At 30.9% G+C, this 12401-nt stretch overlaps 1 protein-coding gene across 1 annotated transcript in view; it reads right to left on the bottom strand.

Annotated features, from left to right (window-relative positions):
- LOC139525593 (short transient receptor potential channel 7-like) overlaps positions 1–11132 on the bottom strand; it is a 43021-nt gene extending 31889 nt beyond the window's left edge. The window contains exons 1-2 of the mRNA XM_071321086.1: positions 10012–11132; positions 1704–2198 (exon numbers count right to left, since the gene is read on the bottom strand). Of these exons, the coding sequence (XP_071177187.1) occupies positions 1704–2198; positions 10012–10323 (807 nt within the window). The 5' untranslated portion in view covers positions 10324–11132. The remainder of the gene's footprint in view (positions 1–1703; positions 2199–10011) is intronic.
- Between the last annotated feature and the right edge of the window lie 1269 nt (positions 11133–12401).

The following is a 12401-nucleotide window of genomic DNA, read 5'->3' as shown; positions in this document are numbered from 1 at the left end:
AAAAATAGCAAAAAAAAATAAGTTAAAACTAGAGAAATAAAAATGCTTATATGGCTGTTAACATATTTATATGAGGTTCTGGATGTGATAAACAGAATAGAGATTAATGAGGAAATACTGTAGAAATAAATAAAATAAAATAAAAAGAGAAAAAAAGGCACAAAAAAAAACCCACCCTAAAATACCCAGAAAACTGGTGTACTTGGATAAAGTGATGGACAAAAATATAAAAAAAAATACTGAAAAATGAAAAAAAAAAAAAAAAATACAGAAAGAAAGAATGACTCAATCCATACTCTTTCGAACTGTAACCCCAAAGCTATCTATTATATTGTTATATTTCATAAGTTATAATCTTATAATCAGGTAGGATAAAGTTATTCTGCTTTATAATTGAATCTGAATAATATTGTTTGACAAAAAAGGAAAAACTTGATATTATTAGATAGACTTTAGTCGATAATATTCTACCAACTAGTAAAAGAAGTCGGTTTACAGTTTTAAGGATAAGGACACTATTGATGTACTTGACCACAAGAACTATATCCGGTGTGCTTCAGTGAGAAAAGTAGTATACTTACATATAAATGTTAACATAATGTGCATTAACTTCCTGATGCGAATAGATATTATTTTTTACTTAAATAAGGCAGTTAGTTTTCTGGTTTATTTGACTATGCAGTATAGGTTTTCTCATTGCTGAAGGCTTTTTGTGGCCTATATTGGTTAATTACTATGTCATTTGGTTTCCTGTGGAGAATTATCTCATTTACAATCGTATCATAAAATAGTTAAGATTTATGAGATCTAATATTATATTGTGTTTTTGGTACTTGGCCATAAAAAATAAATGTTTCACACAAGGACATATTTTTGTCTGCTTGTTTATGACGTCTTTATACTAAATCCCATGGATGTTGAATGTGTACCGATTGATATTTCAGTCTTAGGATAAATGAATTTGTATTTGTTGTTATTCGCTTTGTACTATCTCTCAGATCTGTACTGCGTGACGTTTTGTTGTTGTGATATATAAGTACCTGTCCACGTCAAATATGTGTGTTTGCCTGTAATGCCTGTACCAAGTCAAGAATCTGACAGTGACTTTCCGTTTTGAGTTCAGTATTTTTGTGATTTTACTTTGTTAGATGTATTTCTATTTGTATCCATGTGATGAGTTTTGGCCTTTTTCATTGATTATCATAGTTTGCAATTTAAAAAAGTTAACCATAATAGATCAAAGTACGACCTGCAACACGGAGACTCTTTTGAATAGTTATGAATATTTACTTGTTTTGGACAATTAATAAGAAATAATGATGCTTTTTGTACTTTGAAATGTATTTTTTATAAAAGATTTTTTTGTTTGCTTTGTGTGATATTTAAGAAAATCGTGTACCGAAGTCACTGATTCAATGTGCTGTCGTTCTTAATGAGATTGCTATTATTTTTTATTGTTTATACACCTGTCTCTCTGTATTGTATACCGTGCTATATTATTTTTATTTCTTTCATCACTAAAGCTTTAACGTACTTGTATTTTTCTTACAGTACAATTATCATTTTTATAGTACTTTTAAGTTGATTCATCTGTTGTTTGAATTCGAACTGAAAACATTGACCGTTTCACGACAATTGGCACTAGTATGTAATGAGTCCATTACAAGTATATGTAATTGTCAATAAAGGAAACCCTAAAGTACCTTAAAATATTTTTCCACTCTTGAAAGATGCTTGACTTCGGCGCCCAATTCAAAAGCTGTTAAAATTGGATCTTTACTTGATAGCGAAATATAAGCTTCACTGGCTAAGCCTCTGTATGCATTCAAACGATATTTTGCTGATCGTAACTTGTCAAATTTCATCTTGTTTGTACATTCTTGACAAGCACATTGAAATTTGTGTGGTTTGTTTATAATTTCTCCTCTAAGCATCAATAATTGTACAACTTCATACTGGTTTTTATGAGCTGCTAAAATTAAAGGTGTTATATCTGGAGAGAATTGAGATTCTTCAAACATTGATTTATTGAAGAAATAATCGTCGTCGCCAAGTTTTTTACGTTCTTTCCACATTTCCAAGTAACGACGATGCTTCAAGATGGTTTCCGCAATCTGGATATGTCCGGCGCTAATGGCCTGCAACACGGCTTCATATATATGGTGCCCACTTGATCTATCAAGCAGAACTTCCACAATCTATGGAAAATAAGTTTATCAAATTAATAATAAAATAAAGTATTTATATTTTTTTTTTAATGAGATTTATGAAAGTAAAGTGAATTTTGTGAAAAACAAATGAGTATTCGTTACAATAGATTTTTCTCTCTCTCAGAATTTCATTGTATCTGAGTGCGCATACACAGACAGAAAATAATCCAATACAGAATCTAAATTTGTTTCCGAGGTTACCATGACAATGAATCTAGATAAATAAAGGAATGTATCTTCCGGCATACCGACAAAAACAAATCAAGAATGAAACCATTGTTTGTCGCATCAATCTTCGGATAAACCTAGCAAGTAACCAATTAATTTTATTCTGAACAAATCACAAAATTCCCAAAGATAAAAAAGAAAATTATCACGGAAAATTTCCAATTTGCGTGTGATTTTTGACGTAAAACATATCAAGTTTTATTTATTATTAAGGTCTTTCCCCTACATGGGAAAGACCTTATTGTTTTTCTAATGTTTTTTTTTCTTTCTTTTTTTTCTTCCAACATTTTTTTGACATGCTCGCCTCTTGTTTCTGTTGAAGTTATTAAGACCAAATATGGACCATCGCTAGACCTCACCAAGATGTATTATCAAATGACCCTGTTAAGGATTTCATCATCCCCTTTAGGAGTTATCTCCCTTTTATTGAGTTTTTTCAACATGGCCCCCCTTGTTGGTTTTAAAGATATCATGACCTTAATTGGACATAATGTAGATCTCATCATGATGTATTACCATGTGAGGCTGAATAGGATTTCATCGTCCCCTATGAGAGTTATATCCCCTTGAAACAATTTCTTTCCTTTGCATTTTTCTCAAAAAGTATAAGAGATAGAATTGATTTGAAAACGCCAACATGTACAGGAACAAAAGGCAATGTTAATGAACATGTAGAATCATTTTGTTATTAACCCTTATAAGGAGTTATTCCCCTTGAAAAATTGAACATAATTTTAGAAAAATTGTATTTCGAGAACCAGAAGTCGTAGAGACTTGGAACCTTCACCAATAATCTTTAATTCATGTGACCTTTAATATGCAGTCAAGGTCAAAGGTCACTGAGTGCAAAAAAAAAATTACGCTGCAATTTCAAGCTTACATATTAGGAAAACGATAAGACTTTGCTGCATACATACAGCGTATAAAATGTTCCTCTCGACGAGCTCTACATTTTATATAAAAGCCCAAAAATGTCCGACCGTCTGTTCAAAAGTTACAACGGGATGATTCTTAAAAGTATAGTATTTTGTGTATATCTTTTTAAAGGTAACAGATATCAATCTACTATAAACTGCAAAGATGATCAGTAATTCAAGACCGTCAATTTGAGGTCAATGTCAGGTCATGATGAAATTTCACCTTGACCTTCACATTATACTATGACCTTGACCTTGCAATATTTGAAAGGTCAAGTGGTCCTTAATTGAATGGTGGTAATCCCATGTCTCTACGACTTCCGGTTCTCAAGTTTGGTATTGCATCATATATTTGATGATTAATTGTGACCTTGGTGAACTTTGAAATTGTCCCAATTCTTTTTCTATAATGTTGTCCTTTAACTGTAGATCATTTACCATTTAACAGATTTGAGATATCTATTGTCGTTTTAGAGATAATGCAGTTTGAAATTTTGCGAGCGGTGGCATGTATTTCTGAATCAACAACAGCTTACCACTTAAAATGTTTTAGAAATTGAAGAGGTTAACATAGTTATATGTTTGAACAAATACCAAAAACATTCCATTTAAAAAAACACCAAAAAATCATTTTGAAATTTTCATGTTTTGCATTGACTTTGTTAATTTCATAACTTCTATTTATATAGTTGATATTGCATCATTTTTGGCACTTTGTCAAATGGGGTCATCTGATATATCAAATTGAAGGTCTCAATAAACTCTACTAAAAAATGAAAATTTTAAACCTCTTTTTCATCCCAGGTGGAAGGGTGGGGTCATTTAGTGCAAAAATTCAAATTTCTGATGGTAAGGTTGTCGCATATCAAATGAAAGAACATAAAGCGTACATTTCAAATTTCAAATTGACGTCCCCCAAAAATTGGTTGAATGCGGTCATTGAGTGCAAAAAATAAATTTTCTTTTACGATAGGGTTGTTGTATATCAAATGAAAGGTCATGATGTGTACATTTGAAATATCTAATTCCCAACCTCCAAAAATTGGTGCAAAAATCAAACTTTTTAGAACATGGCGTTGTCGCATATCAAATGAAAGCTCATCTACCCTGTGTTACATATATCATACTTCCGATCTCAAAAATGTTGGCGGATGAGGTCATTAAGTGTAAAAAGCGAAAAGTTTCAGAAGGTATGCTTGTCGTATATCAAACGAAAGGTCGTACAAAGAACATAACGAAAACATCACTTTTACAGGAAAGACCTTTCAATTGTTTTACAAACAATTGAGATACTAGTTGTCATAGCTATTATATTCACCTGTAACATAAATGTGTGTTTTAAAGACTGTGGATTTCAAATTTGGCAAATGTATATTTATAAAAATATTAATTCGGGGAGTTTATATAATTCAAGGATGTATAATGATATCGCTAGTAAAGATAAAAACAATATAAGATAAAACGATCGGTAAACTACTTAACAAATTAAAGATGTACCAAAAGTTATCCGTGAACAATGGGGAATCGGATATCAAAACAAAACATGAAAGTAACAGATGAATAGAGAGAAAGAAAACACGGGGATAAACAGCGAACTGTACAGCTGTATACATGTGAAATTGTAATATTATGTAAATGTTTTATAAAAGGTGGGACTCAAATAAATTATTGTATTGTCTTGTCTTCAAGCATTAATTAATAGCGCGTAGTCTCCATTTCGTCTGAAGAGTTACATACCGTAACACCACAGATTTTAAATTTCTTCATGCCAGCTAATGATTGATAAGGAACATATTTTCATCTTGGCTATGAATTCTTAAATTATAAAACGTTATCTAATCAGAATGAGGTAACCGCTAAAGTACACAGAACTCACAATTAGGATAATACAATAAACTCCCGCTAACTTTTTATACGGCCGTAAAAAAAATTTGGTCGTATATTGGTATGACGTTGGCGTCGTCGTCGTCCGTCGTCGTCGTCCGTCGTCGTCGTCCGAAGACTTTTGGTTTTCGCACTATAACTTTAGTATAAGTGAATAGAAATCTATGATATTTAAAGACAAGGTTTATGACCACTAAAGGAAGGTTGGGATTGATTTTGGAAGTTTTGGCCCCAACAGTTTAGAAATAAGGGGTAAAAAAAGGGCCCAAATAAGCATTATTCTTGGTTTTCGCACAATAACTTTAGTACAAGTAAATAGAAATCAATGAAATTTAAACACAAGCTTTATGAACACAAAAGGAAGGTTGAAATTAATTTAGGGAGTTGAGGTCACAATAGTTAAGGAATTAGGGGCCAAAAAGGGCCCCAAATAAGCATTTTTCTTGGTTTTCGCACCATAACTAAAGTATAAGTAAATAGAAATTTATGAAATTTAAACACAAGGTTTATGACCATAAAAGGAAGGTTGGAATTCATTTTGAGAGTTTTGGTCCAAGCAGTTTAGGAATATTTTAGGGACCCAAAGGGTCCAAAATTAAACTTTGTTTGAATTCATCAAAAACTGAATAATTGGGGTTCTTTGATATGCCGAATCTAACTGTGTATGTAGATTTTTAAGTTTTGGTCCCATTTTCAAATTGGTCTACATTAAGGCACAAAGGGTCCAAAATTAAACTAAGTTTGATTTTAACAAAAATTGAATTCTTGAGGTTCTTTGATATACTGAATCTAAACATTTACTTAAGATTTTTTATTATTGGCCCAGTTTTCAAGTTGGTCCAAATTGGGGTCCAAATTAAACTTTAATAAAATTGAGAATGGAAATGGGGAATGTGTCAAAAAAACAACAACCCGACCAAATAAAAAACAACAGCGTTGTTTGATTTCAACAAAAATTGAATCCTTGGGTTCTTTGATATACTGAATCTTAACATTTACTTATAATTTTTATTATGTGCCCAGTTTTCAAGTGGGTCCAAATCGTGGTCCAAAAGTAAGCTTTGTTTGATATCAACAAAAAATGAATCCTTGGGGTTCTTTGATATGCTGAATCTAAACCTGTATTTAGATTTTTGATTATAGGCCCAGTTTTCAAGTTGGTCCAAATTGGGGTCCAAAATTAAACTTTGTTTGATTTCAACGAAAATTGCATATATTCGGTTCTTGATATATGCTTAATCTAACCATGTATTTGGATTTTTGATGTTTGGACCATAATAGGTAATGTCCAGTTTAAAATTTAAAGTATTTAAGTTTAAGTTCTTAGACCACATTCATTATGTGTCAGAAACCTGTGTTGTGTCAACTATTTAATCACAATCCAAATTCAAAGCTGTATCAAGCTTGAATGTTGTGTCCATACTTGCCCCAATATTCAGGGTTCGAACTCTGCGGTCGTATAAAGCTGCGCCCTGCGGAGCATCTGGGTAGTCAATTTTGATCATTTATGTCATATAGGCTTAGGCTATAGCAAGATACTGAAAATACTTTGTGGCAAACAACCGTATATGACATGAAATTAAAGCGGAAATAAAGTATGACATGAAATTGATGGGGAAATAAAGTATATCATGTTTCACGTCATGGAAACAAATCAAATTAAAAAAAAAACAACGTCTGACTAAGTGTCTGAAAATTAAAGGAAATTACATTGTGGAAACTTCTACAAAGAAACAGCTGTTGCATTTTAAAAAAAATAGTCATCTAAAAACATCTGTCTGCGCGAGTGTAATGAATAAACAAATTGCAATCTAAATCAAAGCATAGACAATGAAATTTTATATCTAAATGTTCATTATATACCAAAGATGTCAGCGAGTTTTTTAGAAATCATTTTGACCTCAATTGATTTCCATTACTGACTCTATGAAATTCAAGCTTCAGAAGTCTTATGATATATTTTAGGTATGTAGTTGTTTGTCACATACAAATAATTATTGTTTTTTGTTTGAATTTTACATGTCTACCTCAATCACAAATTGAATTAGGATTTCGAAGTATCAAACCAAAGGTTCTAAAAAAAAATCATTAGAAGTGACCCACAAAGGAATTTATCTCTTTAAATATGCATGAATTGTAAAGATTAAAGATGACATAATAAATGAAGAACAGGGATGCATTAATCACTCATATCTATTACTAAATATTTCATTCTGATTTTTCAACTATAATTTAACAAAATGGAAAGCAACGGCCATGATCGAGTAATGGCTTTAGTTTGACTAAGTATTACAGTGGTCTAAATCAAATCAACACTTTACATTGGATCCTGTTACATGCTAGTCTCTTAGGACAAAATAAATAGGTTAATAGTCAGAGGCAACTATATAAATCCGTAATGCGTTTGTATACGCAGGTTTAACAATGATTTTAAGGCATTCATATGAAACAGAATTATAAAAATAATATTACTTCGTAGAAGCTTAATATTTTGTTCAGGAAAATGGTTGTTAGAAACGTACTGGTCAGTGATCAAAGGGTTAACTCCTTATATGTGAGATAGAGTAACACAGGAGATAACTATCTTATTAAACAGAAATAGAATCAAAGTCTCGTTCTCATATCGGGATTTCACAATATTTTTATTAAACAAAAATACTTTGACTGGACGAAGGTGTTACAAGGATTTATAGTGACTAGAATTTCTTGTGTGAAAAACTTTCAAAAAATTTGAAATTGAAAACGAAGTCGATAATTTTGATACGGACTTGATTATAAACTACGATGTAATATGGTTGACATAACAATGAATTCATGTTGTAAAATAAAACGAATTCACGGTTATTTTATGTTCCAAAACAGCAACATTGATGTAAAAGAGGGGCGAAAGATACCAGAGGGACATTCAAAGGGATATGTAAAGCTACTATTTACAAAAAATTGAATTTTTGAAATACTAAGGCTTTTCTACCTCAGAAATAGATTACATTAGCTGTATGTGGCACAACTTTTATGAAATTTGGTCCTCAATGCTCTTCAACTTCGTACTTTATTATGCCTTTTAAACATTTTTGAATTCGAACATCACTGATGAGTCTTTTGTAGACGAAACGCGCGTCTGGCGTATATACTAAATTTAATCCTAGTATATATGATGAGTTTATATAGTACATGGTAAAAAGTGAGCATTACACTTTTAAATATGACTCATAACGTTGGGATGAAGATAAACATTTTACCACTTATAATTTCGGAATGGAACAGTTTGAACTGTAAAACTCAACAATAAAGTTCTTATTAAATTGACATTTGGCTTTTTCTACTTTATTTGACAATTCAACTTTATACATATATAGAACAAAATACGGCTTACTTGAATACTAAATATTATTTAAAAGTATATTTAATGACACTACCGTTAGGTACTCCGTGTTTAATAAAACACACGCGATTACAGCATTCATATATAGAATATAATTTGGCCTACGAAAATTCTAAATATTATTTGAAAAATCTATTTATGACAATTGTGTGCAGTATAAAATCTATTTATGACAATTGTGTGATTACTACAAACAACCTATATATATATATATATGACTCAGACGTACTTATATATATATATATATATATATATATATATTAACAAAGTTTGAAATTTCAATATTCACATTTATACAACCAAACATTTTGCCTTGTTTTCTTTGTTTGCATTGTATTATAATTTATCTTCATTAGCCAAAATTTGAAAAAGATAATGAAAAACATCATTTATACATACACCCCAAATTCATTTAAACGTTAAAGTTAGAGTAAACCTTTCATTTTACACAAACCATGACTTGTTTGCATATGACGTGAAACAGTAAACATATTGGCAAAAACTTATCAAAGAAAAAAAACGGCTAAAAGGGAACAAAAGATAGCTTATTTTGTTGATATCAAACATGTTTTTTGTAATTTTGCCTTGAATGTGCTGTTTAAACTACATTCTTTCTTTTCCCGTAGATTTCAGAACTGATTTCACCTTTGTTACGAGTCAATAACAAGTACGATGTCCATCTGCCAGTTATCTGCTAATACTGTAGTAGTTCTTTATAAGATAATCATGATAACGGCCGTGCATACAGAACAAGAAAGGTACATACAGAGAAAACGACCGATGTAATTATCACATTGTAGTATACATAAACAGCACACAAATATGTAAACATTGGAAAAATATTTGTAAACATTTGTAAGGTATTTCAATATAAAAATACATGTCTATTGTATTCCAATTTTAAAAAAAGTCATATCTATTGTTTCAGTATTTCAAATTAAAAATTCAATGTTAATATATTGCTTCATGTTATAAAAAAAATGAAATGTGAAATTTTCTAGACATAAAATAGATAAGCGTGATAAGAATACTGCAACAGTGTAAAAAGAGACAATTTAATGTAATATAAAGACATGATTTAAAGATATTATCTTGTAAATACGATCAAATACGACGAACTTATCTGTTAATATTGCAGTAGTTCTTTACAAGATAAGCATGATAATGGTCGCAAATACAGAACAAATAAGTTACAAACAGGAAAAACCACCGGTTCAATTTAAAAATTCAACGTTTGTATGTTGCTTCATGTTATAAATTTATGAAAAAAGAGACTTAAAATAGACAAACTGTTAAACATACTGCAACAGTGTAACAAGAGATAATTTTTAAATGAAATATATGTTTTGAAGACTTTTATCTTGAAAAAAACGAACTTATTTAGACTTACCTCCAGATGTTCATTCTTGACAGAGAGTCTTAAAGCAGTTCGTCCAAGAGCATCAATACAGTCCACATTCAGGTTAGGATTCTCTTGTAGAATTCTCTTGACTGTAGGGATGTCACCAAACTCCGCTGCATGCAGGAATTCTTCTTCTGTATCTGCAAGCTGCCAACGTTTGTATGATTTACTCAACAGAAATAAGTTAACAAACACATCCTCTTTACCCTCTTTCATCTTACGCTTATCTTCCTTTTTAAATTTAAACTTTGGAGAGTTGAAATGAAAGTGGTTGTTATTTACTGTAACATCCGACGACATAATTGCCTTAATTTGCACAGTTACTAAATCAGACAATTATTGGCGTAATTAGCCACATTATCTATATTCTATTGTCATTAATTGCTCCTAACAAGTTTTAGCTGTAATATTAGATTAGAAAATAGGAAAATCGCTTCTCGTTGATGAAAGTCAAAATCACAAGTGTAGTACGGATCTAGTAGGAAAAAGATTACGTAATTGTAATTTTCGACTGATAACTAAATCAGATCTAATTTTAATACACCAATAAAATTGTTCGATATCTCCAAAACATAACACAAACCTTCTGTCATTGATTTATCATATCATATCAATATTGAAATAGATTGTCAGGTTAAAAAAAATCTGTCTGTTTTGTCAACATCAGGCTTTCGTGTTAACATATGGGTGATATATTCTCCTTTAGCCGATCTTGAATAATTAGAATGACCTATCTGATTCCCTCGGTCTGAGCTATGTAACCGTAATTATTTCCTTATTTTTAAACCGAACCACAATATTAACTGTTGAGAATGAAACATCATATTCCTCGTTGACAGGTAACTGATACATAAACAACAATTAATAACTCTAGTTGGATAAAATAAAACAATCAAGACCCGTGACAGCTTTTGTTTGTATAGTCCTCTGATTAAATCATGCTTCATGAATAAGCAGATAATTTTTTATGGCTATTAGCACTGTAGGTCATAAACAACGGACAAGCTACTAATCGACAATTCAATTTGATATGTTTCTTCCGTAAAGCATCCCTATCACACCATTAAATATAACAGAATAATTGTAATATGATTTGCACATCTACAAATAGGTGCTTTGGAATTTTTGCCTTTGGTTGACACTTCGAAAGACCATATGCATATCGCTGATACTATTTTCGTAAACTCTGCATTTTGGTGACCCTATGACATATTACTACCCGGGACATGTAAATGGAATCAGGAAGTGAAAGAAAGTTGATCTTGAAAAAAATCCAACAATTGTTTGGGTTCTAAATTTAACTGATGTGTACAATAGGGCTGCTTATTTAAACATGTAAAAAACTTTTAATCAGTTTAATCGGCGCAGTTTACACATGGATAATCGCTAGAATACATTTCCTTGTATTTTATTATTAACAAATAATGATGTGCTATTCTTTACTTTTCTCTCTTCCTCTCGATGAAAATAAATCAACCGTGTTGCTTCATTCTCACTTCCGAAACAAAGGTAGGAATGGAGAATTGTTATAAGACTTTTCAACATTGAATTTGCAATTCATTTTAATTATACAGTCCTTGATTTCACCTTTATGTTGTCCTGTATGTACATTAAATCATCCAATACAATCTGTTTGAATCGAAACTTTTCTAAAATTGCATATACATTTTAAAGTTTAACAAAAAAGAATAACAACATTACTCCCCCATAGTTCTTAGTTAGACAGGAACGTCAATATATAATTAATATGCAAAACGTCTAATCCATCGACGGTAAGATTGGTTGATTGGTGATTTTTTTACACCGCCGCATTAGCACGAAATAAGATTTATTGCGGCGATCAACGTTAAGAATTGGAATGATAAAGTCCTTAAATGTAAACTCGATTCTTAGAAAAGACAGAAAAAAAGATAGAACTTAATAGAAAAAAAAAGAAGAAAGCAAAGAAAACCTCTATGCTGCCTTCTTAGATACGCGGTTTTCTGAAAATTGTTGCAGATGTTCGCTTTTCTTAATTCATTTATGCAGATTTCATTAATCTGATAAATAAATTGTTGCTAAATTCTAAAAAACCCAACCTATTTTCAGTTGTTTTATAGTGTTAATGTAAATATGATTTAATAAAATAAAATAATGAATAATGTTTGTACAACAAAACAGGTCGGATGTGAAATCTACATCTTTGATGATGGGCATATAATCAAAACTGACGTATACGTATTTCATACTTGTTAGTAAACACAGACACAAAGATATTAGCCAAGCCCGTACCTGAAAAGGTAAGTTGGTACATAATATCTCTAACAAAGATAATAAAGTGGTTACTAATATTCTTTTAGGTAAGGTAGTTTTGTCATATAATCCTAGCAATTAACCAT

The sequence above is a fragment of the Mytilus edulis genome, chromosome 5 (assembly GCF_963676685.1).
Source record: "Mytilus edulis chromosome 5, xbMytEdul2.2, whole genome shotgun sequence".
NCBI classification, from domain to species: Eukaryota; Metazoa; Mollusca; class Bivalvia; order Mytilida; family Mytilidae; genus Mytilus; species Mytilus edulis.
This window is presented reverse-complemented; position numbering and strand designations above follow the sequence as displayed.